Here is an 18020-nt window from a genome sequence, read left to right as displayed (position 1 = left end):
TGCTTTGGCATTCTGTATATCTTTGGTTTAGATGAGTTGGAAATCTTAAAATAGGAGGTAAGGGTTCAGGGGTTAAACTCATGATGTAATTAAAGTTACAGTCTTAGGGTTTGCCCTTTAACTTTAAATGTTTCTGTAAGTTAAGGCTGAATATATTTGGGTGAATTCTGATGGTATGAATTCCAAAATGTGTGCATTAGCCTTATAGCTGAGCTACCTTAAGATGAAAGATTTTGATAAGCTGTGAGAAAAACAAGCAGCTTTTGAGTTAATGGACCTCATGTACAAGTCAATCATTGTAATGCCATGTTGTTTGAAGCTGTGTCTGTTAATTTTTCAGAGAAGATTACAGTTAATGACATGTTAAGATAGCCTTCAGTTCTGGCAGGGCTCAAAGCAAATATTAGTTTAATACTGTCAGAAAGTACAAAGATAATGACGTGCTAAGTGACAGAGGAATACTCTGAGCAGCCGGTGAGTTTGGAGTTAGAGATTTATATCCCTGAGTTGTCTACCCTGACAGCTCTCTCCTTTTCTCCCTGGTACTTGACCCCAGGGCCAAGAGGGAGTCTCACTAGTTGTGGCAGATGCTGTCAGAGCACAACACATCCCTCCCTGTAAAACTTTTTCAGACCTATGATAGCCCAAAATCTCACTTCTACTAATGCACATCTTGAGCCTCTACTGCCATTTTTATCTCTTTCTAGCCACAAAAGCGTTGGCCACAGTTGCTATTCAGAGAGCAGGAAAAGTGTGTGTATGCACACGTGTGCTCTCTTGTTTTCTACAGAATATGTAAGTAAAAGAGAAGAGAAATCTAAGACTACAGTAACCAGTGAGGTTTGGGGTTAGAAATGGGTCTTATTTTTCTCACAGGCAGGTGAGAAAAAAGATGCGGATTTCAAGCCCTAGTCCATACTGGACAAGAATAATGAAGCAATCTGGGCACTTTGGCATCCCCAGGTGGGCTCTGCGCAGTGCTCAGCCTGGAGGTGACATATGACCCAGAGATGCCCTGAAAGAGACCTGACAGAGCAGTGTGGACATAGGCAGAGAGTCCTCTGAGAAGACAAGTGCCCAGGTTATGTTTATTGTCCTGACCACAGCTGAGACGGGGCAGAGCGCACAGACCTTCTGCTTGTTCTGTACCTGACTATCACCCCCACCCATACGTACCTTCAGTATATTCTCATCTGGGTTCCTTACCTTCTGAATAATTTTAAACTTATATTTCTCTGTATGCCTGCACACACTACACTATTTTGTTGTACCTCAGAATAAAGCAAGCAGAAGAGAACTCTCTCAGGAGCTGCTCGGCTCGCAACACTGGTTACAAACATCTCTCATAAGCCTGTAGGGAGGAGGACTGAGGACGGCTGCTCCCTCTGCATGGGGTCATGAGGGTGGGTGGGCTAGCTCAGGCATCCCACAGTCCTGCTCTAAAATGGACTCTGTGCCAGCCTTACCCAGTGCCAAGCCCAGCGTGCATGTTTGAGTGCGTGGGAAGGGAGAAAAGGGATTTCCGTCCGTTGACTCCGCATACCTTCTCAGAATCTGGCACAGCTACTCGAGGTCAGCAATACACTATGGCCAGGCAGGGACTGTTTCCCTAGGGATGTCTGATTACAATCCCAAATGCTGGATCTCCAGTCTTGACTTTCCACCCCATTTTACATGAATAAGTGGCCACCTCCCAAAGTAATTCTCTCATTCAACTAATTAGTGCTTCAGGCCCCTGTTTTACAGCCCACACACATAGCAGCGCTTATACATGGACACAATCCCATTGAACAAACATGAGCTGTATTACATGCAGAACAGCTAAAAAATGTCTAAAATACACAGTGTCTTCATTAGAAAGAGGGAGAAAAAAATCCATGATCTATGAATTTTATTTATAGATTTAAATCCACAGACTACCATTTCTTTTCAATTTAGTTTCATTCTAGGTTTCTTTTCACTGAATTTCTGTATGATTCTGTGCATTTCATTTTTTCTCTGCTTCTTTCCCTCCCAATGCTCTAAACGTAGCTCATTTAAACTAATTCTTACACTGTTCTGCCATGCTTTACCTGTTTCCTTTTAACTTCTCTTAGTTGTTTTGTTTTTTCCACGTGGCAACAAGGTCATTTTGCTGTCCTAAGTCTTCCACCAAACATTTTTTCCTTCCTCCAGTGGCCATCGATTTCTCTAGCCTTCAAATAACTTTGAGTCAAATGTTTTCCCTTTTTCTTCCTCCTAAAGGAGCATCACTCAGAGCACTTCACTGATGTGGATTGAGTTTGTTCTTGGTTATTGAGCTATGGACCAAAGGCAGTCTGTAACTGATGATGCCAGTATCATTTTTTTAATTGACATTGGCTAATTGCACTTCTATGACTTCATCATACTAGTCTAATGAGATGTCTTGATCTGGGAAAGACTTTAGAGTCTTTTATTGAAAAATAAAGAAACAAGCTTAAAATGAAAGACCTTACATTCTTCTGATAAAATATAGAAACAAACCAGAAGATTGAAAATACAGAAATGCACACCAGAAGAGGCTTTAAAACTTCTTTCTTGGGGCCCTTGTTCTACCAACTCCCCCATTTTCCTATAAACAGAGTATATTTGTTTGCTCATGTGAATGTAGAACTGAGCCTTAAGGTGTTAAGCTCTTTGCAGCAGGTATCTTTGTTTCTCTACGTAGTCATATTTCCAAACTTCTCTTTAAGAAAACATATTTTCTTTCTCATTTATGTGCCCATTTTATTATATAACTAACTTGGCTGTGTCCTGTTCACCACTTCCTTCAGAGAATCACAATTATGCCTCCATGATTCTGTCTTCCCTATAAAACTGAAATTAACCAGTGAGAGACGAGAAAGCATTTCCATCTTGCTCACAGCTGGCACTTCAAGGGAGCCGACAGAAGCATTTGTGTCTGATTCTTCCCTGTTTATCTAATAATTTGCTCTAACGAATCGTTGCCTGTGGGTTGTTGACATACAAACAGGTTTTATGAAAAATCACACCCTGTTTATAGCAATTTATTAGCTAGAAAGGGGCTATCTTAGCTAATTGAATTGTTATGTTTAAAGTGTTTCCTTCAACTCTGGCCAGAAGCGAAGATCCATCAGTAAGTGTACTACTCATAGCTTAATTTTCTATAGCTCTTGTTCAATGAAGAGGCCTGTAAGGGTTTTTGCCTTTTTTTTGTAGGTGCCACCAGTGCTTCTGGACAAGCAGTTTTCAGAATTTACGCCGGATATCACACCCATTATTCTGGCTGCCCACACCAACAACTATGAAATCATAAAGCTCCTTGTGCAGAAAGGGGTGTCCGTGCCCAGGCCACACGAGGTCCGCTGTAACTGCGTCGAATGTGTCTCAAGTTCAGATGTGGACAGCCTCCGCCACTCTCGATCCAGACTCAATATCTACAAGGCTCTGGCGAGCCCATCGTTGATTGCTTTGTCCAGCGAGGATCCTTTCCTTACTGCTTTTCAGCTTAGCTGGGAGCTGCAGGAACTAAGTAAAGTCGAAAATGAATTTAAGTCGGAGTATGAGGAACTGTCACGGCAATGCAAGCAATTTGCAAAAGATCTCCTGGATCAGACGCGGAGTTCCAGGGAATTGGAAATTATTCTTAATTACAGAGATGATAATAGCTTGATAGAAGAACAAAGTGGTAATGATCTTGCAAGATTGAAACTGGCAATTAAGTACCGTCAAAAGGAGGTGAGTGTGCTGGAGAATATTTAAGCATATTTAGTATATAGATAATAGCCTGAAATACATCCTTTTAACTGAGACAAATTGCTGCTTATCTTTTTTTGTTCTACAGGATCTCTTCTTTTTAATTTTTTTTAATTAGATGAATTTGAGTAGCTGTTATAGTTTGATAGTATCAGAATTTAAAATGTTCTGTTATAGCACGTATCCAAAGAAACTTTTTCTTTTGCACCTGAATAGGCATAGTCTTCAGTAGTTACGCTCTGAAGAGCTCTTCAGTTATAGGATGAGAAATATATACAGCATACTTCAAATTAGCTTTAATTGTGTCTGACAGAAAAAGGAGGCTATGTGTTTAAACACCTATAAAATACTACAGGTACCTCTATAGAGAGGTTTCTTCAAAAAATAGCTGTTGTAAATAGATACTGAAACAAAAGATTAGTAGCAATGCTTGACTCCTCAAAATTTAGATATTCAGATTCTTTTTCATAAAGAATCCAAAATGGAGATACCTGGGTATGGTTTTCCATGACAGTTAAAAAATCATGAGTTTGCTTCACTGATATAGGTACTCCATTGGAATCAGAGGATATCTGCATTTCTATTAAAAATACTCAAGTTCTTATGTGCATGCAAAAGCAGAAGAATCAAGACAGAAAAATGAGTTAGGAAGACAGTTCCCCTGATATTTCCAAAATTTCACTTGATCCCTTCTTACCATCATGGCAGAATGTGTTTTATCACCTCATTTGGAACCTGTACATCCAAAATCAGCTGAACTGTGGAAGTCTGTAGGCAAGACAAATGCTTTTAATAATTAAATGTTATTTGTTCATATAAAATATGGCAAATGCTTAAGAAACTTCTGTGTTATATTGAAGTAGTCTATCACAGCTAAATCTCTGTTCTGCAAAATATAATGGTAAATGCATTAATATATCAAGTGTGTTAGAAAGGTTTGCAGGAACGATGACCAAACATGTAATGATTCTGTTGTCCATTTGAAACACAATTTAGTAATGCTAAGAAGTTATCACGATGGTAGGGTCTTACTGAAGTATACTGAAAAATATCTCAGTAGGTCTTTGACTTCATAAGTCTTCTAATAAGTCTTCTAATAAGCATTTTTGCATTGTTTTATATTTGATAGTATAATGTTTTAGGCAACATATTCACTGCCTTCATAAATTATTTTAGATAGTACTAATCCAGACTTTTCTTAACAACTACTATTTCTATTTCTTGAAATGCCAATCCTGTCCTACAGTAATTTAAGATATTCTAGCTTGGACTTCTGTTTTCCAAAGGATTCATTCATTGAAATACAATTCTGACCTTTCATGTTGTTTTTTTTTTTTTTTTAAAACCTAAATACAAAGCTTGAATTTTCTTAATTTGAGGTAGAGACAGTGAGACACATCTGTAGGGTGAAAAGTTTTTATAGCTGAATCTGATTCCTGTGACTAATTAAATTGCAGTAATACAGCTGATTACACTTCATTGATTCTTTGTAATAGCAAACACTAAAGCAGTACTGATTCAGTGCAACAATTCCAAATCAGTGGATCTTTTATATTTTACATATATTTTTAATTTCTATAAGTATTTCCCACTAACCCTACCGTTTGAGTCTCCCTGAAGTAAAATCAAGTTTTATTAGATTGTTTTGCTCTGTTCCTAAATGTATTCTCTACTAGATACTGAAGCAAATAGTAACCACTGTAATTGATCAGTCATTTTATTTCTGATTGTTACGACAGTATTCTAGTGGGTACAACTCCAAGATCAAGAAACGTACCTAAGGCATAACAAATACTTGGATTCTGGCTGTCCTGATGCCTCTGGTCATGATGAAAATAGATCAGACAGGTCTTTCTATTTCTTGTGTTAAGGTTGTTGCAGGAGCCACTGAATCCAGCAGCCTCCAGGGTCTGGAAGTTCTTTCAGCCCAGGCACTGGAGCCCAGACAGAAGCACCTGGAGACCTCAGGGTTTCCATCCCAGATGCAAGCATACTGACCAGCTCTGCTTACACAAGACCAGCCTCTTGATTGCATTCACCTCTCCATTTTGCCATGCTTGTTTCTCCCTGATCCTTCCCCACTCTTTACCCTCCCCCTAAACAGCACATAATAAATTGTACATAATCCCACAAGACCCCTCTGATATCCCTTCACAAGTTTGAATTTCCCAAGTCCCATAAACCCCCTCAAACATCCCTAATACTCGTGATAACGATATTTTCTGCTCCTTATGATCAGTTACGAAGCTGAGGTTGACCCTTCTCAAGGCAGTTGCAGCCAGTCCTTTAATGGCCCATTTATCAGAGGCTAAAAGAGTCTTGGTCTCTGTCATTGTCTCTGTTATACCCTGGTTTTTGTGTTGAATTTATCACTTTTCTTGTTGTTGTCAATTTGTGTTATACTAATTAACACTTAAACAGATAATTAAATGAACAAATAATTCAATGAACCAGATGATCTCACATTTCATGTACCCTTACACTTCAGCTATCCAAGGAAAGCTCAATGGCAAACAACAGAGGCAATTTATATATCTTATTTTTAAAATGGAAGGAAAAAAGGGTGGGCTGGATTTTAACTAGCCCATTAATATATTATTTTGGATTTAACCTGTTTAAAAATACTGGTTTGAGGTTACATATCTCCTTCCTCTGCCCTGTATGTCTCAACCACCAAGAGTCAGTTCACCACCAAAGACATTTCTATTATAACAGAAGCAAACATGGATTTGTGGGGGGTTTTTCATGCTATCAGTTCTAGTTATTCTAGTCTTTCTTTCTCTTAACATCTATCTGCCTGCTATCCTGCAAAATAGTAATAATAAAAAAATCCCAACCCACCCCCAACCCCTAAACAAAACAGCATTGTCTTCCCTTCTTATCTTAACATCCATCCCTAACATCTCAACCTTTATTCACGCTATTACCAAAGGACATTTTAGTGCTATATGGGGGCTGAGGTCAGAGCTCTAATCAGGTCTGGTTGTTCAGAACATCCAGTCCAAGTCTGGAAATCACAGTTAAAAGTAACATAATAATGAAGAATGAGGACAAGTAAAATAGGAACGTGTATCCTTTTACATTTCCTTTACAATTAATTGCTTGAGAGTTAAAGATTACTTTTTTTCTTTCAAGTTGAAAATAGCACTGAAAATTATTTGCAGTAGTTCCTCTTGGCATAAGCAAATGAGTGTGAACATGTTAGAACTAAACCTTGTAAAGGACTGGAGTAGGCTTTGGATAATATAACTTGGTTTAACCTCACAGACACAAGATTGGGAAGGAACAGCAGATTGAGTAGGAACAACAGATTGAAGGTAGGAGAGCCAGACAAGTGGATGGTGAACAATTTTCATTGTGTACAGAAAGGAATATTGACAGACGTGAGAAAAAATAATTATCAAGCTGGGAGTTGTTGAGGTGCTTCCAAAACGACATAGTGTTTGATCAAATTTAGATCAAGATACCTTGTAACAAACAGAGAAAGGCTCTTAAAATGGAGTGATTCAGCAGTGCTTAGTGTAGTGGTCTGAGAGCTGTCTGCATTTTTCGTGGTCACCAAATTGCCCCTGAAGTGGACCTTCTCCGCAAACCCAAAAACTTTCATGCCGATTGGAGCCACTGTGCATTCTCCACAGTGCGAGGTGCTTATCTTCTGCATTTCCATTCCTTTTATGCTTGCCATAATACTGTGATCCTTCAGTGGTATCAATTCTCAGTCCATGGAGTCATGTCAGAGGAAACCTATTATGTATTACCCTGATAAAATCACCAATCTTCTTTTGTTAGTAACTAATGAGGTTGAAAGAGATTTATAATTTCAAGAGATTTATAGACTGTGGATAATATCTATTCCGAGTTAGATGTCAGAACCAGAAAGTAACTGCCAGCATGCATGTTTCGTGAGCTTACTCACAATTTTTTTTTAGTATAGCACATGAGACAGAACACCCAAGGTACCGTTTTTTTCCTGTTCATTTTGCACCATGGATGCTGTTTGATTACAAGCGAAGACATGTTAATGATGCTTATGATGCCTGTTTCTGACCACTACTGTTGCCTGGGCTACAACTAGCAGCAGACAAGAGAGATTCCCTGAAGTCATGCAGCAAGTCTTCATTGGGCACAAACATCTAGTTGTGTAATTATCTACTGTATAATATCTCAACTAAGGGAGAGTTTGGTTTTATAAAGGCTATAACTTACAATTTCGTTGTTCTAGATTCTAAGCAAAAAATGAGCAAGGAGAAATAGTTTCCCATTTTCCTGAAGCAAATAAAAATGTTATCTGATTCAGCTGCAGCTGCATTCAAGGATGTAGAAGGGAAATCCCCAATGATGTCTGTAATTCACAAGCAAAAGTTATTCTACCTGTAGTAATGCTATGGCATTCCGTGTTGCAAACCCCTGGTGCAATAATGCAGTTAAGTAGCAGAGGATATTAGCAGTCTATAATAATTAGTAGACAGTCGTCTTTGTCACTATTGCAATATTCATGTTCTGTCATATATATTGAGAATTTTTAGTAGAGAAATCACAGCAAAACCCCAGTGTCTCTCACTGTTCAGTTAGCTTTGTTTTAGCTTTGGTTCTGTTTAGGTATTAAGCGTGTATCTGCACATAAGTGAAAAAGTGCTTACTAAAATCCTTACTAATTTTTCCGTATATATATATATAAAATGGAGCAAGAGGGGGGAGGTTAATAGACTGAATCAATATCCTCTGGTTTCACACTGAGTTTAATTAGTGTAATTTAAATACTTATACTAGTAATTTAGATCTCTGTCTTGTCTTGCCTCATACTAACTGGCACATGTCATTTAAGCTGTGTAAGCTCAAGCACAGTAGCAGGATGAGGTTATAATTATTGGCAGTACTGTCTGATTTTGCTTTGTTATTAGACATTCTGATATCAACACAGAGGAAATATGATTTTTTAAGTATTAACCTGAACGTTTGTTCAGATTAATAATCAAATTAATAAAGACTAGCTGGTTTTGTTTTGGTTTGTTTTTTCTTTTTCTTTTCCATTCTTAGTTTACTCTAATCATCTTTCCTCTGTAAGTACAAGATCATTGAAAAATTAAGACTTGATATTAGCTGGATGTAAAGTAGGTTATATTCTGCACATTTCCGTTTGATGCTCTGGAAACATTTTAATAAGCATTTTTTTGCCTTTAAAAACTAGAGTAAACAAATAGTTTATCTAGCATCCATGCATGGTTATGGTTTGTGTTAAGATGTAGACAAGAAGCAAGAACTAAATTTGCTAGAAGATATATTCAGGAAATATACATTTTTCCTGATCCTGAATTAACTTTTATAAAGTTTTTGTTTAAAACATAGAACCATTTCTAAATTTTCATTTCTCTTTTCAGTACATTTCTATAGAGCTGAATAATCAATGTTTACAAAAAATTTGGCTGCTTAACTACTAAAACTCTCCTAAATACCTGTAGTTGGTCTTCTAGCAGTTCCCACTTCCCAGGGACAGGCCCTGGTTTTCTGAGTTGTTAGCACCTGCAGAGACTGAACTGTCAAAGAAGCAGAGAAAGAGTGGAAGAGGGAGTGGGTTTTAACAATTTAACACAGTTAAAGACATTTAGATTATACAAGAGTACAGGCTTTATTAATAATAATTTCATGGGAAAAAATTCAGGGAAATCAGCTTCAGACTAGCTTGCTCACTTATTTGCAGGCAGACAAGAAGTGAGATAGAACTCCCCCAAGTAGGAAACACACATCATGGATCAACTGTTTTTAACATAAAACTGTATCTTGCCATAAACCACACAGCAATGATTACTGATATGAGCAATATCACTAAATTATTAATTGGTTAATTAAGTCTTAAATACAATAATATGGTATGATTTCATAGATCAGTTCTTGTTCTCTAGGAAAATGGTGCTGCAGGATAAAAAGGTTGGTTGTTACTGATAATAAAAGCCATCTGTTTGCTCCTGCTCAAAGGGGACTTTTCAAAATGCAGTCATCAGTTCTTCCCTAGTTTTCTATGCAAAATAGAAATGGAAATGTTTCACTATAATGTCACAAATTCAATGACATTTTCAATGAAAACATGTCAAATAATTTCAAATCTGCCATTTTATGTCAATGTCTAAACAGTTCATTTCAGTAAAGCATTCTGTTTGACTGCAGTTTCTTCTTACTTTGCTTGGACTTAACATTTTTGACAGTGAAATACTTATACCGAATGTATCACATAATTATACAAAGCAGTATAAATATGATAGCAAAAATTATTCTTTATCAAAACTGAATATCTCAACGATGCCTTGATAAAATAATTTTAGAGTATTGAAATTAAATTGCCATGTTCTTAGTAATGTTTTTTAGTGTTTAAACTGACATTCTGTTGGGAATGGTGGCTTTTTATTCAGGTATGGAACATAAAATATGTCTGGAAATCCTGGAAATTTCTACAGGGCTCCTCTGGAAGTAATACTGTTGGAGAGTCTAAGTCAAGCTTTGTGACTGCCTCAGAGAGTAGAAATTTCCTTTGGAACCACAGATTGATTTTGAGCAGCCATTATAATGAATTTCTCATTAAAAGTCTTTCAGGTGCAAAAACCTGAATTATTGACTCTGCAAGCAGGAATGACTTTGGAAGCACAACATCTAAGAATTATCCTGTGTTTAAAAAAACCCCACACCTGAATGATAAACAGAAACACAACAGCCATGTGCTAGCAAGCACTGTGTATATGAATATTTGTCGAAAGACTGGAAAGGTGCAGTCAGAAGTCTTCGTGTATAAAATTACAAAACCCTACAAAAAAAAACAGACTCTGATAATATTTGGACATTTCTAACACCAAAGGAAGATGTGTTTAGTCTATGAATTGCATAACTGAGAGGAGTGATGTATGCACGTTTGGGTCCTTGTCTCTGAAAGACCCATTTCTGCAGACTCTTAGCCATAGTATTCAAAAAGTTTGATAAACATTTTTCCAGGCAAGAGCCAGGTACTTTAAAACAGGTCATATGTTTGCTTTGTAAATCATGTAAATCATGTAAATGTCTCTGTGTTTATAGATAAAGTCTCCACAGATTGTTAAATAGCATAAATTGTGTAAGTAGCTTAACTGCTACACATACTTAAAGTCTTACTCTAATTGGTTATCTATTACCTCAAAACTAAATGAAATGTATGTGTCTCTGTGGAAGCCGTACTTATTGCTGCTAGAAAAAAATGTTCTTTAATCACAGGATGGGAGCACATCTGCTTAATATAGCATTTAATTGAGCCTACGTTTTAAATACATGGTGAAGCAATCCTCCTAAAGTATGTGAGCAAATTCCTTATACAGTCAAAAGACAGAGGTATGTACAGAGGGAGATCCTGTCTGCTCAAGATAAGACATCTAAGTTAACTCCAGAGACACCTCTCTCTTCTCCTTTGTCTTGGTAAGGAAACAGGGCATATCAATTAGAGGAATTGCTTCACTAAGCATTGAAAATATAGATGCAAGTTAGACAACTTACTGCATCAACTGGAATTTCTACCCTGTGGTAACAGAGATTTCAGATTCTGAAGGCTCAGAGCCCACATAAGGGGAAATGAATCTCAGCACTAACTTTTTAATGATGTCTCAGAAGGCATCAATAACCTTTGAATGCTATATGCTGTGCACAAGTTGCAACCATCTCATCACAGTTCTAGTTAAACTATTCATGAACTGACACCATCTTTATATTTTGAATACTTGCTAGAATTAATTAACTCAAAGAGGAGAACACTTGCTGTTAATGAAGTACAGTGGAAATATGTCATTTCAATTCCTTTTCTGCATCTTCCTTAACAGAGATATTGCTGGGATGTCTGCCTCAGGTAGGAACAACCAGTAGTGCGTATCCATAACCAACAGTGCACAACCTTTCTGTTAGGATGTGACTGGCAGCAACAGAAATTGGCTTTTGGTTTGAAGGAGTCACTACTAATGCACCTTCAAGCTTCCCTACAAACCTGGCGTAGATTTAGCACGAGCTAGTTTTCCTACTTACAATAACAAAACATTTGCTTAACAAACAAAATTTTAGAGAAGATCTTGAACAAAGCGAATAAAGAAAGTAGTGCACAGGATATCATTTTGAATGTAATCCTATAACTAGGAATTTAAAGCCCTCTTTCCGCCTTCTATATACTTCCTGGGGTTCCTGAGGAACTCTATTCTTCCTCCCATCCCTGCAACACTGCCTAATCCCCAGCTCAGCTTAGTTAGTTTTGCTGGGTGATGAGCCCCAGACTGAGCTGTGGTGGAATTTTTTGTCTGCTGGCTGCCTCCATTCCTCCCATGGCCTCCATCATCCATTCCTAACTGCTGCCCCGCCTTCGCTTGTGCAGCTCCTCCTTTGTACTCCCTAGAGCTTCTATCTTAGCTGCGCCAGCAGCTATGCTTCACTCCTCGCTGCAAGTCATTTTGGCAAAGGCCAAGAGCTTCAAATACTTTGTATTGTTTCAGCTCTAGTAACTGCCCTTGTAGCATGAAGAGCTCATACAAGCATCCAACTTGGACAGGAGTATTTAACTCCTTTCTATTTTTTCTGTTTCTTAGCTCCCAGGACACTCTTAAGTAACCCCTCCTCTCTCACATACGTTGTAGGAGTCTCTTACACAAAGCCTTCTGTCCTCCCGTCCAAGATCTAGCCTTTCCATGCCTATGCTAGGTGCAATTGGCCTAAGATAGAGTGACTGTTTAAAGAAAACACATTTGAACATGCTGTCTGAAACTTCTGCATGCTTGTGCAGTGTAAATTTTTCCAGTGCTTGGCAGGACTCCCTCCATTAAGATTAACGTTTAGTGAACAATAAAACAAGGCAGCCAAAGCAAACTTGTTTTAGGCCTGTCTGATAGTTCTTTTAATCTACCTCCTCTTTGCTCCACCAGACGTCCACAGCACGTTCTTCTCTTCCCTTCTTACCCCTTGTTTTTGCTGTAGGCCTTAACTATCAAGATTAAAATAGTAAAGGGTTTCTTCATCCATTACCTCCATCAATATGTACGTCCATTATCAAACTAAGATTTATGAGAAAAACAAATTCTTGATATATGAACTCACTTTTGTGCCTCCAAAGAGATCAGATCTTTATTCAAATTTCTGAGTAGAGAATAAAACTTCTAAACTTTACAGCTCTAGAAGTTAAAGAAGAAAAATTAAGAGAGATGTTGAGTATGACACTATTCTGACAAACAGGAGCTTGTGCTTGTGAAAGTTATATAGCTCTCCTTGCGAAAGTCATATAGCTCTCAAGTTTTACTTTTGGCATTTGAGCTTCTAGGGTATTTTTCATACTAAAACCAAAATGCTCACACAAAACTATTAACAAGTCCTCCTTACAGAGACACTTGGCTTTCTTCTGCAAGTAATAGGATGACATTCTTCCCCAGTCCATTCCCACTTCATCAGATCATCATCAGGCCATCTCCTTTGGCATGGTCCAGCAGTGTCTTTCTTTCTCCTTTGATCCACTTCCTTCTAGTCCAAGACTTGATAAATTCTGATGTGCAGTGGAGGTATCGCAAATAAAAGGAATTTACCAGCACTCTGATAATGCCCGTTTAAACTTTGAGCTTTCACAATCTATTATATCATGGTTAGTCTGAATACTAGAATAACTTTCAGTCAGTAATTTGGACTGAATGAAGCAGCTGAGAAAATTAGGAACTCCCTTGGTGGTTATTTGGACATGTAAAATTACCAGGAGACTGTATTATTTTGATACTGTCTCAATAGCTTTACCTTGTGATATGTTTAAACATTGCTTCTCCTTTTTATTGGCACACTCTAGGAATCTTAAGATCCATATTTATTTCTTCATCACCCTTTGTCTCCTCTTTTTTCTAACACTCCCTGTCTTTTTGTACTGAATTGCAGAGACCATTGCCCATTCTCTGTTGCCCTATCCACAGGGCCAATAGTACTACAAGTATTCCGGGCCCCATCCACTGCTGCTGCTTTTGCCTCCCAAAGAGGGAACCTACAGGCAGCAGAAGGTAGAAGGAGCTTGAGTCTTAGGTACAATTATTCCCTAGGCTGAGCACCAGGAGAACAGTGTCTCAGACCCATGCAGCCTCATGCATTTCTGTTGAATCTTGTTTTCCCTGATTTAATGGCTCCATCTTGCGAGACAGAGCAGATCAAACAGGACTGCTAGGACTAAAACCCGCTGTAAATATACACAGGTTGTGAAAGGAAACTTCTCTTGGTTCCCGGGCTCAGTTACACAAGAAACAGTATGGTTAAGTAGACAGAACAGTGGATTTTAGTCCTTCTTTTGCCACCAGCTTGCTCAGTGATTTTGGAAAGTTAGAGACACAAATAAAGTATAGGTATCTGCAGCTTCTGTCTAACTTTGTAAGTATATAAACTCCCTAATCATGTGAAGATTTATGGAATTATCACTTGGGTTGCTATCTGTGCCTCTTGGCTATTCATTCAGTCACTGAAATCCATGTATGTTGAGTTTCCTGGTGTCTTATTCATACCTGAGACCCAAAAGGATGACAAAACAGGGGCATGAACTCCTTACTTTCTCTCTGAGGACCCTGCTTTAGGATTGTCTCGGTCCTTTCTGATGAAATTGACAAGTGTGCTTCAGATTAGGTAGCAAGGTGGACTTTGGGGTGTAGCTAGCCCACAGTCTATACATAGCTTCAACATCAGTTTCCATGTCAGTCCTACTGGACAGATCTTTGGTCTTCTGTTTTTCCACAAGAACCTGCTGCATGCAGCAGTGTACCTTTGACCAGTTGTCACCCTGTATTATGTATTGGGATTATAGGATCTTAAGCCTATCATTTATGGCTTTTCTGCTGTGCTCAGCACAATCAGGCCTTAGTTACAGATAGGGCCTGTTTGTGCTATTGTAATACATGGAGAGCGATAATTACATTGCAAGGCTGATTGCAGCTTCTAATGATGAAGGGTGAAGTAAATGAAGCAGGAATCACTTTGTTTCTTAAAGCTTGTATTTTACTTGTTTTGTGGATAATGAACTCATGACACTAGCAAAACAAATAATCTAAGGGTTCATTTCTGCTTAACGAATGAAACTAATCCAACCTACCTCAGCAGAAAAAGGATATGGCTAGAGCAGCCTGTGGTACTCATTGACTCAGCTTCTGCTTTTGTGTTACTTGATAAAGCTCCTGCTTAGACCTACCACAGAACTGCTCTATTTTTTATGCTTCAGTGAAATTTTGAGGAATTTTAAAGTTTATATCTGCCTAAGAGAATGTCATCTTGAGACAAGAAAGGCAATTTTTCTTTGCTTCTGTGAATCATCCATTTTTTCACCTTAAAATAAATTATTAACTTTCTTTTAAAACATGGCAACAAAGTAAAGATTATGCCTTTTGAGGGCAAAGCTCCAGAAGAAATTGCTTTTGTTAGTTACAGCTTCAGTTGTCTAGAAAACAACAAATCAATATCTGCTAAGTACTATTGGGGGAACTGAAGGAAGGATTGGGGGGAAAAAAAACATGCTGAGTTTTTACTGAAAGATTCTGAATAGCTTACTAGTTTTGTTGCCTAAAGAAATCCGTTTTATTTCATTAATATCACTAATGAATATAGAATATAACCAGTCTTTCTTCTACTTTGGTGTTGCTTAACTTTCCTTGTAATTTAACTTAAATTTATATGGTGCTAAATTTACAGGACCAGACACAAAACAATAATCATAATCATAGAATTGTTTGAGTTGGAAGGGACCTCAAAGATCATGTAGGTCCAACCCCCCTGCCATGGCAGGGACACCTCCCACTAGACCAGGTTCCTCAAGGCTCCATCTAACCTGGTCTTGAACACTGCCGGGGAGGGGACAGCTGCAGCTTCTCTGGGCAACCTGTGCCAGTGTCTCAGCATCCTCAGGGTGAAGAACTTCTTCCTTGTACCTAGTCTAAACCTGCCCTCTCGCAGCTTCCAACCATTACCCCTTGTCCTGTCACTTCAGGCCTTTGTAAAAAGTCCCTCCCCACCTTTCCTGTAGGCCCCCTTCAGGTACTGGCAGGCCGCTGTAAGGTCTCACTGGACCCTTCTCTTTTCCAGGCTCAACAAGCCCAACTCTCTTAGCCTGTCCTCGTAGGAAAGATGTTCCAACCCTCTGACCATCTTGGTAGCCCTCCTCTGGACTTGCTCCAACAGCTCCAAGTCTTTCTTGTGTTGGGGGCTCCACAGCTGGATGCAGTATTCCAGGTGGGGTCTCCAGGTGGGCAGAGTAGAGGGGCAGAATCACCTCCCACGACCTGCTGGCCACAGTTCTCTTGATGAAACCTGGGATACAGTTGGCTTTCTGGTCTGGGCTGCAAGCACACACTCTTGGCTCATGTTCATCTTACCATTCACTAGCACTCCCAAGTCCTTCTGCCCAGGACTGCTCTCAATCCACTCATTGCCCAGCCTGTATCTCTGCATGGGATTGCTTCAGCCCAGGTGCAGTACCTTACACTTGGCCTTATTGAACTTCATGAGATTGGCCTGGGCCCACCTCTCAAGTCTTTCCAGGTCCCTCTGGATGGCATTTCTTTCCTCCAGCATGTCAACCTCACCACACAGCTTGGTGTCGTTGGCAAACTTGCTGAGGGCGCACTAGATGTCACTGTCCATGTTGACGACAAAGATGTTAAATATCACCAGTCTCAGTACTGATCCCTGAGGAACACCACTTGTCACTGGTCTCCCCTCAGACATCAAGCCAATGATCACAACATTTTGAATATGACCTTCCAGCCAATTTCTTATCCACTGAGTGGTCCATCCATCAAATCCATGTCTTTCCAATTTGGAAACCAGGATGTCATGCGGGACAGTGTCGAAGGCTTTCATAGGTCCAGATAGATGACATCAGTTGCTTTTCCCTTGTCAATTGATGCTGTTACTCCGTCATAAAAGGCCACCAGATTCATCGGGAAGTGTAGCCAGAAGTAATGGCCAGTCGCTGAGATCAGCTGCCTCGGAACGGGCTCGACAGGTTTCCACCAATCACCTCCACATTTTCCATGTGCCATAGCAGAGCCTTCAGGAGGATCTGCTCCATGATCTTGCCAGGCACAGAGGTGAGACTGACCGGCCTGTGGTTGCCTGGGTCTTCCTTTTTTCACTTTCTGAAAATAGGGGTGATGTTTCCCCTTCTCCAGTCAGCGGGCACCTCACCAGCTTGCCATGACTTCTCAAATATGATGGAAAGTGGCTTAGCAACTTGGTCTACAGTTCTCTCAGGACCCGTTGATGGATCTCATCAGGTCCCATGGACATGTACACCTTCAGGTTCTTTAGATAGTCACGAACCTGCTCTTCACTTACAGTGGGCAGATCTTCCTTCTCCCAGTCCCCGCCTTCAGCTTCTGCCACTTGGACAGTGAAGCTGGAGCTCTTGCTGGTGAAGACTAGGCAAAGAAGCCATTGAGAACCTCAGCCTTCTCCATATCCCTCATGACCAGTTCTCCTGTTTCCTTCTGGAGGGGCCCACAGCTTCCCTAGTCTCTCCTTTTATTACTGACATACCTGCAAAAGTTTTTCTTGTTACCCTTGATGTCCCTGGCCATATTTAATTCTATCTGGGCTTTAGCTTTCATTACCTGATCCCTGGCTGCTCAGACAACTTGTTTGTATTCTTCCCAGTCTACCTGTCCTTTCTTCCACTTTCTGTAAATTCTCTTTTTGTCTTTAAGTGTGTTCGGGAGTTCCCTATTCATCTACGCAGGCCTCTTGGCATTCTTGCCTGCCTTCCTCTTTTTTGGAATGCATTGCTCCTGGACTCAGAGGAGGTGGTCCTTGAATATGGACCAGCTTTCTTGGGCCCCTCTCCCCTTCAGGGCTTTGTCCCATGGTACTCCACTAAGCAGATCCCTGAAGAGGTCAAAGTCTGCTCTCTTGAAGTCCAGGGCAGTGAGCTTGCTGTGCACTCTCTGTGTTGCCCTGAGGATCTTGAATTCTAACATTTCGTGGTCACTGCAGCCAAGGCTTCCCTTGAGCTTCACATTAGCCAGCAGCCCCTCCTTGTTGATGAGAGCAAGTTCCAGCATGGCACCCCTTCTCATTGATTCCTCTACCACCTGGAGAAAGAAATTGTCATCAATGCATTCCAGGAAACTCCTGGATTGATGATGCCCTACTGTGCCTTCCTTCCAACAGATATCCAGGTGATTGAAGTCCCCCATGAGGACCAGAGCAAGAGCATGCTGAACCACAATAAATAGAGGAGACATCTGAAAGCACATGTTTTTTTTCAATTTTATTTTTATTAAATTTGGTCT

General features: G+C 39.6%; 1 protein-coding gene across 1 annotated transcript in view; it reads left to right on the top strand.

Annotated features, from left to right (window-relative positions):
* Positions 1–18020, top strand: part of TRPC4 (transient receptor potential cation channel subfamily C member 4) — a 103632-nt gene that overhangs the window by 24402 nt on the left and 61210 nt on the right. The window contains exon 2 of the mRNA XM_086481906.1: positions 3202–3720. Within this exon, the coding sequence (XP_086338032.1) occupies positions 3202–3720 (519 nt within the window). The remainder of the gene's footprint in view (positions 1–3201; positions 3721–18020) is intronic.

Source organism: Leptosomus discolor, chromosome 1 (genome assembly GCF_034619465.1).
Source record: "Leptosomus discolor isolate bLepDis1 chromosome 1, bLepDis1.hap2, whole genome shotgun sequence".
NCBI classification, from domain to species: Eukaryota; Metazoa; Chordata; class Aves; order Leptosomiformes; family Leptosomidae; genus Leptosomus; species Leptosomus discolor.
This window is presented reverse-complemented; position numbering and strand designations above follow the sequence as displayed.